This window comes from Cervus elaphus, chromosome 5, assembly GCF_910594005.1.
Source record: "Cervus elaphus chromosome 5, mCerEla1.1, whole genome shotgun sequence".
Classification (NCBI taxonomy): Eukaryota; Metazoa; Chordata; class Mammalia; order Artiodactyla; family Cervidae; genus Cervus; species Cervus elaphus.
In genome coordinates this window covers 11766435-11781820 of record NC_057819.1, presented here as the reverse complement: position 1 = coordinate 11781820, position 15386 = coordinate 11766435, and the positions used below count along the sequence as shown (strand labels likewise).

General features: G+C 51.1%; 1 protein-coding gene across 1 annotated transcript; it reads left to right on the top strand.

The window, feature by feature from the left end:
• The first annotated feature begins 5034 nt into the window (after positions 1–5034).
• SDS (serine dehydratase) lies at positions 5035–13117 on the top strand. The gene is made up of 8 exons (XM_043901721.1): positions 5035–5222; positions 8504–8658; positions 8937–8976; positions 9179–9318; positions 9417–9508; positions 10277–10504; positions 11275–11399; positions 12481–13117. The coding sequence occupies exons 2-8, from the start codon at positions 8509–8511 to the stop codon at positions 12684–12686; spliced, it is 981 nt and encodes a 326-aa protein (XP_043757656.1). The 5' UTR covers positions 5035–5222; positions 8504–8508; the 3' UTR covers positions 12687–13117.
• Positions 13118–15386: the final 2269 nt, after the last annotated feature.

Genomic DNA, 15386 nt, shown 5'->3' with positions numbered 1-15386 from the left:
GATATATCTGGGCCTCCGTTTACCCATCTGTCAAATGGAGGAACTATTGGCCGCTCAGTCATGTCCAACTCTTTTCAACCTGATGGACTGTAGCCCTCCAGGCTCCTCTGTGCATGGGATTTTCCAGGCCAGAATACTGGAGTGGGTTGCCATTTTTTCTCCAGGAGATCTTCCCAGCCCAGGGATCGAGCCCAGGGTCTCCTGCACTGTAGGTGGGTTCTTTACAGTCTGAGTCACCCTCCAAAGGGCAAATGGGGGAAGAGGACTTTCAATTTCCTCCCCTGCTTCTCAAGACCTTTCAAGGAAGGACTAAATGGGAGAGGATAGCCCTGGTATCCGATTACCCAGAACTAGGGACAGAAATGCCCTCTTGAGTACCAAAACATGAAAATAGCCATCCTCTGTGAAGTGCCTGCCATGTGCTAGGCACTGCCTACAACTTTACCTCAGTTAGGCCATAAAATCCTCATAATGTTACTGAAAGCTCAGCCTCTCTGTACACTGATGTCTAATCAGATCCCAGAGACAGAGTTTTGGGTGAAGTAGAAAAAGATTGCTTTGCCAGGCAAAGGGAGACACTCCAGGTTCCTGGCTCGGAAAACTATGTGTCTCAACTCCAGAGAGTCCCTTGGACTGTAAGGAGATCAAACCAGTCCATCCTAAAGGAAATCAACCCTGAATATTCATTGGAAGGACTGATGCTGAAGCTGAAGCTCCAATACTTCGACCACCTGATGCAAAGAGCCGACTCATTAGAAAAGACCCTGATGCTGGGAAAGACTGAAGGCAGAGGAAAAGTGGGTGACAGATGAGATGGTTGGATGGTATCACAGACTCAATGGATGTGAGTTTGAGCAAGCTCCGGGAGATGGTGAAGGACTGGGAAGCCTGGCATGCTTCAGTCAATGTGGTAGCAAAAAGTCGGACACTACTGAGTGACTGAACAACAATTCCAAAGAACTTAATGAGGGTTTTTATAATCATGGGTCAAAGGTAGGGTCTCTAACAAGATTACAGTGTGAGCAGGACTTGCAGTGCCTTAAGTCTCAGTTGGTCTTCTAATCTTGATGAACTTTCCTGGTCTGTTTAACCTTGCTTCAGATGATTTCTCACCCCACTCCAGGACTCTTGCCTGGAAAATCCCATGGACGGAGGAACCTGGTGGGCTGCAGTCCATGGTGTCGCTAAGAGTCGGACACGTCTGAGCGACTTCACTTTCACTTTTCACTTTCATGCATTGGAGAAGGAAATGGCAACCCACTCCAGTGTCCTTGCCTGAAGAATCCCAGGGACGGGGGAGCCTGGTGGGCTGCCGTCTATGAGGTCACACAGTCGGACACGACTGAAGTGACTTCGCAGCAGGTGATGTCTTGGCTACTCCTCTTTTGATTAGTAACTGTTCAAATCGCCCTTTGGAACTCAGGAAAGGTCATAATGGCTGGAGTCTTAAAACGGGGGACAGAAATGCCTCCATATCTGGGAACCCCACAGGGCCCTGCTAGGTTTCAGGGTGATGAGAGTACTCTAAACTGATGCTCTGTAAATGGGTGAATTGTAGGCCTCGTGAATCATATCTCAATAAAGTCACTTTTCTAAAAAAAATGCCCAGACAGGATGTCAACAATGACAGACATTTTGTCTCTTTCTTTTTGGTTCTTATATGATTGATTTCTTTAATTTGGTGTTTTTCAGATCATAGCCATTATCCTTTCTTTTTTTAAAAAAAAAAAAAAGTCTTTATTGATTTTGCTACTATATTGCCTCTGTTTTATGTTTTGGTCCCTTTGGCCACGAGTCATGGGGGATCTTAGGTCCCTAGCCAGGGAGTGAACCTGCACCCCCTGCACTGGAAGTCAAAGTCTTAACCACTGGACCACCAGGGAAGTCCTTGTGATTCATACTTGTTGAAGCAAATGGAACAGTACTAGAGGTCAAAAGAAAGATTTAGTCATCTTGTTTCCCACCCCCTAAACAGGGAGCTATTCCATTGGAATGGTGATTAATCCAGCATTTAAAACAGTTGCCTTTCTCGTGGCGTTAGTGGTCGGTCACTAAGTTCTGTCTGACTCTTTTGCGACCCCATGGACTGTATCCCTCCTGGCTCCTTTGTCTGTGGGATTTCCCAGGTGAGAATACTGGAGTGGGTTGCCATTTCCTTCTCCAGGGGATCTTCCAGACCCAAGGATTGAATTCATGTCACTTGCATTAGCAGGTGGATTCTTTACCATTGAACCACCTGGAAAGCTTTCCTTGTACAAAGGTAGCCTCAAAAGCCTAAATCTGGGATATCTGATTGTGGCCAGATGCCCTCCCAACTCGCATCCCCAACCCACTCCCTCTCACCCCATCAGCTTTGTGTCCATAAAGGACTCAGAATTCCTAAATTTGCCTTTGACAACTAAAAAATGTCACTTGTCTCCTGGTTCTCGAAGAATGAAGTTGCTAGCCATTGCATTCGCTGACGTTTGACACACCCTGCCCAAAAGGAGATCAGGGCTGCCATCAGGAATGAGGCCCTCTGAGCTCTGGGAAAACCAACAGAACAGGTCTTAGGACAGTTGGATATTTCCAGGAGAAGTTTTTAGGAACCCGATTTCTTGTATCTTCTCACATCTAGAAAGGCACTAAAATCATTAATGGAGAATTCTGATCCTGGTGATCAGCAGCAACCTTCTACTGAGAGGTATACCCCTTTCACCAAACCGTATATATATATACTGACCTCCCCACCCTCTTTGGAGCAGTTCCTCTGAGCTTCCTGGGAGGGTATCTGCCCGGCTATTGTCCTCAGTAAGTTCCCAAATAAAACTGAAACTTGCAACTCTCACCTTGTACATTTTTATTTCAGTCGACACATTTCATCCTTGCCTCCTGGGCGATCTTGGGCAATTTTATTTTATCTCTGAGCCTGTTTCTTCACCTGTGACATGGGACTCAAAATGCCCACTCACCTGGTTGTCTCAGGGGTAAGTGAAGCCCCACATCACATAGGAAATACTTGACATGGAATCAGGCACAAGCAGATGCTCGGGTGAGATAAGCACCAGCTGTATACACTCAGGGGGCAGGGGCTACACGTGAGCCTCCTGATGCCCACTCCCTTCAGCTCCGCCAACCTGGATCCCCAGCACCCACCCGGGAATGTTCCACTAGGGAGGGGGCTTGGAAGTACCTGTGGAAGGTCAGAGGGGGCCCGCAAGAGGGGACAGCCTGTCCCACGGAGACAAATGTGCAGGCTATTTGTATTCTCTCTGCCTTCTATGGGCTTCTCTGGTAGCTCAGCTGGTAAAGAATCCTCCTGTAATGCAGGAGACCCCGGGTTGATTCCTGGGTCAAGAAGATCCCCTGGAGAAGGGATAGGTTACCCACTGCGGTATACTTGGGCTTCCCTCGTGGCTCAGCTGGGAAAGAATCCACCTGCAATGCATGAGATCTGGATTCGATCCCTGGGTTGGGAAGATCCCCTGGAGGAGGGCATGGCAACCCACTCCAGTACTTGCCTGGCAAAGCTGCATGGACAGAGGAGCCTGGCGGGCTGCAGTCCACAGGGTCGCAAAGAGTTGGACGCCACTGAGTGACGAAGCACAGCACACTGCCTTCTATATCACCCATATTCTTGTCCTGGCTAGTGGGACAGGAAACCTTTGCTGAAGGGGCCAGGAAGAAAGCCGGCGGGATGCATGTGGGTGTGGTGTTCATGCATGCGCACCACATACAGACCCCTGCACACAGCCAGAGACAGACTGAGGCTTGGCACGGGGCCAGGAGGCAAAATCTTCCACTTCTGTGATGAAGATGATGGTAATGAGGGTAGTGATGGCTGCCAGCACTTACTGAACAGTCACCGGACCCCAGGCCTGTTACATAAATATATTAGGGTGTCATCTAATCTTATAAGGGTGATACTAATATTATCCCCATTTTACAGATGAGCAAACAGAGTCCCCAGGACACAACATGACTCACCTGGAGCCACACATCTAGTGAAGGGCAGAGCCAGGAACCCTGACCCCTCTAGGTCTTACCTATATTGCCTCTTTAGGACAAGAGAGTTATAAAGGATAACAGGGGATGGCAATTTTAAAAACTTGTGTTCAGCCTTTGTGATTAAGTAATATCAGTGGCTTATCATGTCCCTATTCCTGTTGAATTTCACTTTGAAATTTTATATCCCCAATACTTATGACACTTGGGATTTTTCTGAGTTCTCCTTTTAATGCTTAAAAATATGCTGACACAGGACTTGCCTGATGGTCCAGTGGTTAAGGCCCCACACTGCCAATTCAGAGGGTGTGGGTTCCATACCTGGTCGAGAAACTGAGATCCCACGTGCCCTGCTGAGCAGCCAAAAGCTTTTAAATTACATGTACATTGACATGATGGTTCCATTCTTAACCCATGACCTGGGCATGAAATAGTTTAACGTCATTGGAATTTGAAGAATATTAATCATGCATGTATGGCGAAATAAGTTCTGGTAAGCTGTTATGAAATTGAAACTAAAAGCAGGTGAAAAAAGCACTTTTGTGTTTCTCTATATGGTTAAGAACCAGTCCTCTTGCATCATAAGGGTGATTATTCATCATTTTTCTTTTGCTTTACAGCACAAACAAACGTGTGAGTTTCTAAACTCAATAAATAAATAAAAGTTAAAACCTGTGTTCAGATTGCAGATTTAAGGTTTCCCCTGCTGCGTCCAGGAGCTAGCTCATCCCTCTTACTGTATGCCTCAGTTTCCTTTTCTGTAAGATGGGGATAATAATAGCATACACTTCCTCCCTGGTTTGATTCTTGACCACTGAGGGCCAAGCAAGTGCTTGCAAAGATAAGTGCCTTATTTCACATCCTTATCTGGCAGCTTCCTAGAAGCTGTGGTGAAGTAGGTGTTTGTCCTGAAAGGAAGCTGAGGGTGGAGAAGGGGCGTGGCTAGCGGGACTGGGAAAGACCCTGCTATAGAGAGGGGCGTTCCCTTCCGGGAAGCCCCTAGAGCCAAGAGGCGGGGCCTGGCGGGGGTGTGGCCGATCCTGGTGTCCCATTGGCTGCTCAGATGCCCCAGGGGAATAAAGCCTGGACCCGTTAGTACCTGGGACAATTCTGAAGACACTCTACCCCTCCTACTCGTCAAGTCTGTGGACCGGCTATCCAGTTGGTCCATCTAGACCATCTCCAGTCTATTCCTCCTTTGCCTGACGCTCAGACACCCAGCTCCTCACCTTTCTCCGGTAAGCCGCCCTATCCATCCACACCTCCATCCGCAGGACTGGGGTATCTGCGGCCACCTTGCGTTTTCCCTGGGCAAGAGAGGGAGAGAGAGTCAGATAAGCGTAAAATCCCAGCTTTGAAGCCAGACTGCTGGGTTCACTGCCAGCTTTGCACCTCGGTTTCCTCATCTGTACAGTGGAGGTAATAATAACAGAATCTTCCTCTTAAGGTGGTTGTGAGTATTGGAAGCGGGGAGTCTTAACCACAATCCCAGTCCTAATAAGAGTTAATTTTTATTTATTTATTTGGCTGGTTGGGTCTTAGTTGCAGCACACAGGATCTTTGTGTCACGTGGGGATCTCCCAGGGACTCTAGCTAGTTGCGGCATGCAGGGTCTCAGGTTCTCATTCACCCAGAATCCATGGAGACAGACCTCCCCCCACCTACTGTGTCCTGGAGAGAGCTTGGACTCTCTCTGGGCCTAGGCTGCCTGGTTCAAAGCTTACCTCTTCTCTTTGTAATTACATGGCGACTTAGTGGTTAGGACTCCACGCTCTCACTGCTTGAGGGCACGGGTTCAATCCCTGATTGGGGAGCTAAGATCACACAAGTCTTGAGACATGGCCATTAAAAAAAAAGAATCCCTTCTCTGCTAGTCACTCCCTGTGTGACCTTGGACAAGCCAATACTGCAGTTTCTTTTTTTAAAAAAGCTTTAATTAGTTTCTTTGTTTTTGGCTGCACTGGGTGCACTCAGACTTTTTCTCTAGTTGCGGCGAACGGGGGCTACTCTAGCTGCCGTGTGCGGGCTTCTCACTGCGGTGGCTTCTCTTGTTGCGGAGCATGGGCTCTCGGGCAGGCAGGCTTCAGTAGTTGGAGCACTCGGGCTCAGTCATGGCAGAGGGGCCTAGTTGAGCCTCGGCATGTGGAGTCTTCCCAGAGCAGGGATCGAACCCATGCTAGGTGGATTCTTTCTGTCATGATGCTGGGGCTTGATTGGACTCAGCCAGGCAGTTCTCACTTGGGTCTCTTCTCGGGGGCTGCACTGTGATAACGGTAGCTGGGCTGGAGTCTTCCCTAAGTCAGGCGCCATGTCTGCCCGTCAGCTGGGATATCAGCTGGACATGTTAGGTGGGGCACCTCCCTGGGGGCCCCCGGCATGCCGCCAGGGCTTGTTCCCATCTTGGCAGCTGGGCTCATACAGGGAGCTTCCCAGCTGCCTGGCAGCTCGGTCGCCTTGTATGACCCGGCCTTGAGAGGCATGCTGGGCTACAGCCAGATGACACAGGGCTGTCAGTAACGGACAGTGTCCATCTCTTCACGACTCCCTGTTCAGTGGCCTCCTGTTAGTAGCTTGAAATGTCACAGACGTGCAGACACTAGAAGTCAAGGTTTCTTCCCCTTTGGCGAGGCTATCATTAGACACTCACCAGCACGTCACTGCTTGGAGGGAGTCACTTAGTGTTCGTTTCCCTGCAGTCACAGTCCCTCCCCCTACGCCCCCCCCCCCACCCAGGGTTCAAGGGAAGGAAGTGTAGACCTGACCCCACCTCCCACCTAGAAAAGCCTCAGTGTTGCATCATAAGCGGTGTGTGAGGGGTAGGAATTGCTCAGCGATCAATCTGGAAAACACAATCAGAGCCTGTTTCCTCAACAGGAGAACCGGACAATAACATTAGGCAATTATCCTGGGCATTTCCTAGGGCTGGTAGAAAGATTAAGTGAGTTAATATCTGTGAAACTTAAGAAAACGCCTGGCACATGGTAATCACTTTAAATATTTATGTGTTTACTTGTGTGGCTGCCTCAAGTCTTACTTGCAGCACGCAGCATCTTTGTGTCATGCAGGATCTTTTCTTGTGGCTTGTAGTCCCTAGTTGTGGTGTGCCGGCTGAGCGGCTCTGCGGTATGTGGGATCTTAGTTCCCCAACCAAGGATCGAACCTATATCCTCTTGCCTTGCAAGACAGATTCTTAACCACTGGAACACCAGGGAAGTCCTGGTAATCACTTTATAAGTGAATGTTAAATAATATAATAGTTGTTACAAAAAAAAAAACAATAATAAAAAGCTTCCCCTAATGGGTACAGGGTTTTCCAAAGATTAGTTGTTTTTATTAAGCTTTTATTGGAATATAGTTGCTTTACAATGTGGTGTTGGTTTCTGCCTTACAACAACCTGAATCAGCTATATGTATACATATATCCCCTCCCTCTTGAACCTCCGTCCCACCCCCCTGCCCCATCCCACCCTCCCATGTCATCACAGAGCACTGGGCTGAGATCCTTATGTTATAGAGCAGCTTCCCACTAGCTGTCTATTCTACCCACGGTGCTGTATATATGTCAACACTGCTCTCTCAGTTCATCCCACCCTCTCCTTCTCCTGCTGGTCCGCAAGTCCTCTCTGGGTCTGAGTCTCTATTCCTGCCCTGCAAATAGTTCATCACTACCGTGCTTCTAGATTCCGTGTATATGCGTTGATATATGATATTCGCTTTTCTCTCTCTGACTTACTTCACTCTCAGAGATTAGTTTTTAAAGATGTGTAATTTAAATATGTAATAAACAGGCACACAGCAAAATATTGAAATGGTACAGAAGCAGGTGCCATGTGCCTGTCCTCCCCAGGGCCCCCCCACCCTGACGGGTTTCTTGTGTGTTTTCTGAGATGTCTCGTACACATGGATTGTGGGTGTGCATACGTATCCTTGCAGTTTTTGCACAAACTAGACCTGATATCCTGCCCCTGGGTTTTAGCCATAATCTTGCCGCTCATTCTGAGTCAACACCCACAAGTCTATTTCTTCCTCATAGTCTTCAAAAGCTGCAAGGTCTAGATGTTATTTTTCTTTTTTTGACCATGCCTCTCGGCTTGTGAGATCTTAGTTCCTCAACCAGGGATCTAACCCAGGCCCTCAACAATAAGAGCACAGAGTGATAACCACTGGAGCTCCAGGGAATTCCCTGGATGTCATTTCTGATGTTAATAGCTTCCCAGCATAATGTATGTGTGTGTTGGGGTGGGTAGGAGGTGGGCAGGGGTAGGGGGAGAGAAGATGACCTCTGCCCATTTTACAGATGAGGCAGCTGAGGCCAAAGGGAGATTCCTTGTCCGATAACAAGTTGGTGGCTGAGTTGTGATTTGAACTCAGGTGTCCAGGATGCTATAATCTGGCACTTGTCCTCGGCCTCCTGGGAAGTTAGGGACATGGTCCTTCCCAGCCCCAGTGCGACTGAGTGGCAGCAGCTGACGCCAGGGCCAACTCCCCTGACCCTCTGGGTTTCTTTCCTTTCTCCCAGCGGTGATGTCGCGAAGACCCCTGCACGAGGAGACCCCTGTCCGTGACAGCATGACTCTGTCCAAAGTGGCCGGCACCACAGTCTATCTCAAGATAGACAGTTCCCAGCCCTCTGGGTCCTTCAAGATTCGGGGCATCGGACACCTCTGCACAACGGTACAGCCTCATCCAGGCAGATGCCCTCTGTGGACAGGGCGGGGCCACTCACTGCCATGTGACATCCTCGGAGTTCCAGGCTGGGCCCTGCTGACTCCCCACAGGCACCCTCCATCGGCACCTCCCCTGGTTAAAGGGTGTCAGCCCAGACGGTCCCCTCGTGGACTGATCCCAGAGCCATCAGTGACCTTCCTCTCCTTCATCTTTCCCTGAACCAGTTAGTATCTTTGGGGAGAAAAGATGTCAGGCCTGATCCTCTCCCCTGTCTGTCTCCACAGTGGGCTGAACGAGGCTGTGAACATTTCGTCTGCTCCTCAGGTAAGTGGCCTGCACGCCTCCTGTCCTCTGCGGTGTGTCCTGGGGTCAGGTGCTCCACCACTCTGAGCCCCGGTTTCCCCAGCAATGAATGAGCCGTTGCAAACATCTGTAGAAGTCCCAGTTTAGAATTCCAGGGGGAGGCCAGCCCTCACCCAGGGAGGGTTCAACCGCACTAACACTGTCTACCCTCCACCCCTGGTAGCGGGCAATGCAGGCATGGCAGCTGCCTATGCGGCCAGGAAGCTGGGCATCCCTGCCACGATTGTTGTGCCCAGCACCACGCCTGCCCTCACCATCCAGCGGCTCAAGAATGAGGGCGCCATGGTCAAAGTGGTGGGTGAGGTGAGTACCAACCTGGAGCCGGGGCCACAGAGGGCACTGGGGCACAGGGCCAAGTCTGCCGGCCCCTCATCCCTCGCGCCTTCTCTGTGATCTTGCAGACATTGGATGAAGCCATCAGGGTGGCCAAGGACCTTGAGAAAAACAACTCAGGCTGGGTCTACATCCCTCCCTTTGATGACCCCCTCATCTGGTATGTGGAGCCCCCAGTCAACCAGGGTGGGTAGTGACCATGCCTCTACATCACTGAGTGGACACCTTCCCCAATACACACCATCACACACAGCAGCATACACGTGTGTGCACATCACATAGAAGCACACACACAGGCATGGCCGCTGGTGCCCACATCTATCTGTGTCAGTGCCCGTTCTCCTGGACCATGGGCGAATGCTTGGGCTCAGATACACAGGGGTGTGTGTGTATGTGTCATTGGGGCCTCCGGAAGCAGAACCTGAGACAAAGATTTCAGAGAAAGCGGTTGACTTGGGGGGTGACTCATTTGAGTACTGGGGAAGCGAGATGAGGAAGGAAGGGTGCTGATGGACTGGTGACCACTGTGGTCAGTAGGAGCTTAATCCCTCAGGGGCCCCTGAGAGCCAGCATGGACCATGAACCAGGGTTGTGGTAGAGGATGTTGGGCAAGGAGTGTCTGTGCATCAATTCCCGTAATTCTTAATTCCTATAATGGATTGAGGGCTGTTTCCGGGGGTTTCATTTCCTGGCACCACCAGCTGCCACATTCACCATGCTCCAGAGGCTAGAGGAAGACAGGCAGAGATGCAGGTGTTGGCAGCTAGAAATAGGGTGGAGTCAGGTTTGAGGGCACCAGCCTCAAGGCCCATCAGCTGCCTGGGATGAGGGCAAACAGGGGGTAAGGGGCATCTTTAAGACCCCTGCCTGGTGTCTCCAGGCAGCCCAGCCCTGACCTGCACCCCCCTTCCCCACCCACCTCCTCCAGGGAAGGCCACTCTTCCATCGTGAAGGAGCTGAAGAAGACGATGACCGAAAAGCCAGGGGCCATCGTGCTGGCAGTAGGGGGTGGAGGCCTCTTGTGTGGAGTGGTCCAGGGGCTGGTGGAGGTGGGCTGGAGGGACGTGCCCATCATCACCATGGAGACCATTGGAGCCGAGAGCTTCCACGCTTCCACCAAGGCCGGCAAGCTCGTCACCCTGCCCCGCATTACCAGGTAAGCAGCCAGGGAGGCTGTCACTATGTTCAGCGAGTGTTGTGGGGAGCTCCCCGCTCGGTGCTGGCGGCGAGGTAGATCCCCATGCCAGCCCCATTTTGCAGGTGAGGAAACTGAGGCTTTGGTCACCTAGGGTCACGCAGCCAGTGAGTGGTATGGCTATTAATGAAGTCTGTGTGACTCTGTACCAAGAACACCACACTTCCTCGCATGAAAAGGCTAACACTGATCCTTTATTGGGTTCCTCTGTGGTAGGGTTTAACACACCTCACTAACTTACCAACCATTTATTGAGCCTCTAATATGTGCAAGGCACTGGCCGATCCTGGGGAGACAGTGGTGAATAAACACAGCTCCTGTTCCCAAGGGGTTCATATCCCAGCCCCAAACCTTTCCCAGATGGTGTTTGACTAGCATTAGGTTTAGCCACATTATACAGGAGTCCAAAATAACAGTGGTTTAAACAAAATTGAACTTTATTTCCTCTCATATAAAAAAGTCTAGCTCCACGAAGCCAGGTGCCCAGGACCCTTGATTTTGTTCTCCATCATCCTCATTGCATAGACTTATGGCCCAAGATAGCTGCTTAGGTGTTGGCTATCACACCCACGCTCCATCTGGCAGGAAGAAGTCAGGGCAGAAGCTGACTCTTTTCCTTTAAAGACATGGATATGTCCACTCACCTCTTATTGTCCAGAAGGTAATCACCTGGTCTGCCTCCCTCTTCTCTCCTGTCTCTTTCCCCTCTTCTCCGTCTTTGTCCCTCCCAGTGTTGCCAAAGCCCTGGGCGTGACCACTGTGGCGGCGCAGGCTATGAAGGTGTATCGGGAACACCCCATTTTCTCTGAAGTTGTCTCGGACCAGGAGGCTGTGGCTGCTCTTGAGAAGTTTGTGGGTATGTATGTGCTAAGTCCTTTTGAGACCCAACCCTGCTGGCTAAGGACTATGTGGCTGTCCGATTGGCATGCCAAGGGATGTCATTCGCAATTCTGTCTCCTGTCCCTCTGTGGAACTTCCCATTACTGAAACTTACTGCAGTCCAGGGGTTAAAACAGAAAGACCGAGGGGACAAATGATAAAAGTCAGATAATGTAAGAGCAGGGGAAAATAACTGCGTGTGTAAAATGTTGGTTCTGAGCAATGTAGTCAGGATGAAAAAGGAAACTATGGGCCTCAGTGTTGGACACAGAGGTGAGTCTGCGACTACGTTGGACTCTTTTTAAAATATCCTTGTGATTCTCTTTTTACTCTTCCAGATAAGCTTTTTTATTTTTGCCACATAGCATGGGCTTCCCAGGTGGCTCAGTGGTAAAGAATCCACCTGCCAATACAGGCGATGTGGGAGACTCGGGGAGACTTTGATCCCTGGGTCAGGAAGATCCCCTGGAGAAGGGAATGGCTTCCCACTCCAGTATTCTTGCCTGGAGACTTCCATGGGCAGAGGAGCCTGGAGGGCTACAGTCCATCAGGTCGCAAAGAGTCAGTCAGAGACAATTTAGCAAATAAACAGCAGCAGCAGCAACGTGCGATCTCAGTTGCCCAACCAGGGATCAAACCTGCACCCCGTGCAGTGAAAGTGCGGAGTCTTAACTGGACCACCGGGGAAGTCCTGAAGCTGGGCTTTGACGGGGTTCACCCTGGAACAGGGACCTCACACACACACACATACGCACACACTTATGCTGCCGTTTAAGTCTCCCGTACTGGGAGTTAGTTTGGTCAGTCAGTGCTGGCACTCTTGCTCAGATGATGTTAACACAGTGCCCAGGAAATTACAAGCAAAGCAACTTGTTAGCTCTGATGTTGAAATTCAGCCCTGACTCAGGCCTTCCTTAGAAGGTCAATGGAGGGTAACGATGGGGGGGTGGGGGTGGGGTGGTCCAGGACCAGTCTGTGGCTGGGGCTGATAGCCGATGGCTTCGCCAGTGACCCGGTGGTTTCCTGGCTCCACCCCCACCATCCCCTTGTTCTGGTAGATGACGAGAAGATCCTGGTGGAGCCCGCCTGTGGGGCCGCCCTGGCCGCCGTCTACAGCAACGTGATTCAGAAGCTGCAAGGACAGGGGAAACTCTGCACCCCTCTGTCCTCCGTTGTGGTCATTGTCTGTGGGGGCAGCAACATCAGCCTGGCGCAGCTGCTGGCACTCAAGAAACAGCTGGGCATGGACGGGCTGCCCCAGTGAGGAGCCTCCCCTACCCGGGATGCACCCTGGAAGGAGTGGAGTTTTCTGCAGCATGACCCAGCGCCTCATTGTAAACATTATTCCCGTGTCTGCTGGGAGCCCGTGGCCCGCGCCAGCTGGTAACCTGGTTCTCCTGAGACCACTGTGTGTGGAGCTGCCGGAAAGGCAGCAGCCAGCAAGGCTGTGAGCAGAACTCTTCTGAGTGTTTGTTTCTCAGGAAGCCCAAAGCCTACCCTTACTCACTTCTCTTAAATCCACCCACACCCCCAGCCGTGCCTTGTGGCTTGTGGGATCTTAGTTCCCTGACCAGGGATTGAACCTGCACCCTCAGCAGTGACGGCATGAGTCCAAGCCACTGGACCACTGGGGAATTCCCTTTTCTGTTGTGCAAATTTTCATTTTCGTAAGAAGTGCTTTTTTATTGAAACAAAGCTCCTCTTTGAGTTCTTCTATCATGACTGTCTCCCTCCTTCCCTCCCTTCCACCCCAGCATGCCTGCTGTCATCCCCGGCTCTCAATATCCTCCGTGCCCCCTACCCCTGGGAACCCTGGGGCCCCACATGCAGGCCGGGACCCCAACTCCTGCTGGGAGTGTGTGCCAGGAGGGGGCATCCCTGCATGTCAGGGAGCCAGTGAGGGGCAGCCGTGCTGAAGGAGAGGGGCTTGGGATGGGACACGGGCCTCTAGAGGAGGCAGGACCAGCTGGGAAGGCAGAACCAGCCGGGAACGCAAATCATTCTACTGGGAAGTCCTTCCTGAAAACAGAGTAATTGTATCGCAGAACCACTGGGAGCGGGGTAGTGAGCCCCTTGTTCCTGCGCGCTAAGTCACTTCAATCGTGTCCAACTCTGTGCAACCCCACGGACTGTAGCCTGCCAGATTCCTGTGTCCATGGGATTTCCCAGGCAAGAATACCCGTGTGGGTTGCCTTTTCCTTCTCCAGGGGACCTTCCCAACCCAGGGATCGAACTTGAGTCTCTTATGTCTCCTGCATTGGCAGGCGGGTTCTTTACGCCACTAGCGCCACCTGGGAAGCCCCGGGGGTGTGAACCAATGACGGACACTCACCTCTGGTCCACATCAAGCCAATCCTCTCAAACACAGAACCCTGTCTTCAAGGACAGTACATACTGAAGCCAGTCTGTAAACCAGACAGAAGAGGAACCGCCGGGGCTGTCTTGGTCCTGGAGGGAGCCCCCCCAACACCCCTGCACCACCTATAGCAGCCCCTGGGACACCTGGAGCCCCAAGTTTGAGAACCGCCCTAACCCCTCGGGTTACCACACAGATCCACATGGGCTTGCAGAGGGGAAGCCCCACCCCCACCTTGACAAAGAGCAGGTACCGTGAGATTTCAGGGAAAACCCACCCTAGTGAGAGGGATACAGGCTGATTTCCAGCCGGGAGAGACAGAACAGGTACCTAAAATCCAGGAGACAGGGGAGGGACGGGGAGGGGGGAGGGATAGTTAGGGGGTTTGTGGGGCATGGACATGCACACACTGCTATATTTACAATGGGTGACCAACAAGGACCTACAGCACAGGGAAATCTGCTCAATGGTATGTGGCGGCCTGGATGGGAGGGGAGTCTGGGGGAGAATGGATACACGTGTATGGCTGAGTCCCTTCACTGCTCACCAGAAACTATCACAGCACTGTTGGTCAATCAGCAATACCCCAATACAAAACTAAAAGTATTACACAAAAAAATCCAGGAGACAGGACTCCGCAAAGGGCAGGCAGGGATGGGGGGTCACCAGCCGACTGGCCCCAGAATTGCTCCTGGAGGGATAGAGTCTAAAGTATCAGTCAGTTCAGAGAAGCCTGCCCAGAATAGGGGTCTTTGCAGCTTCTACCTATATGTGGAACTTAAAAAAGCTGAATTCCCTGGTGGTCCAGTGGTTTGGACTCCACTTGCTTGCAATACAAGGGGCATGTTTTCAATCCCTGTTTGGGGAACTAAGATCTCACAAGCTGCTGAGTGCAAGCAATGTGCCCTGAAAAAAATTACACATACACATATATATAGCAAACCCACTCCCACCCCTCAACTGTGCTTGTTTTCCCAGAGCATTTATCAACATCATACACACTGTGTTTGTCTACTTCCTCAATGTCAACATCATGGGATTTTTTTTCTTTTTTTTGGTACCTGTTACGAGGTATCCCCAGGACCTTATAACAGTGCCTGGCATGTTTTAAATATTTGATAAATTCTTGCTAATGAATGAATGTTGAGTGTGTAAGGCCCCATGTGGGCAATGTCATAGCCACCACTGCAGTGAATCTCACCCTCCTCCAGCACACACACACACACACACACACACACACACGCACGCAGGGAAATGCTGCTCACATCATTACCTATTTAACAGTCGAGGTAACGCAGGCACAGAGAAGTTAAGTACCGTAACCAGTAAGAGGTGGAGACAGGATTCGAACCCAGGCCTCTGACTCCAGGGCTCTGTGCTTTCCTCTCCCCAAGCACGGCACGAGTCTTGTCTCCAGTGGAGGCTCTGGGCGAGATCGGATGGGGAGGGGCTCTGTGTTGCGTTGATCTGTCTTCCCCCACCGCCACCCTTGGTAGGACTCGGGGAGGTGGGGGTAGGACCTGGTGGTTAAGAGAGCCCTACAACAGGACCCAGAACAAAGTCGGTGTTCAATAAGCACATGGATAGATGGATGGACAGATATGGGTG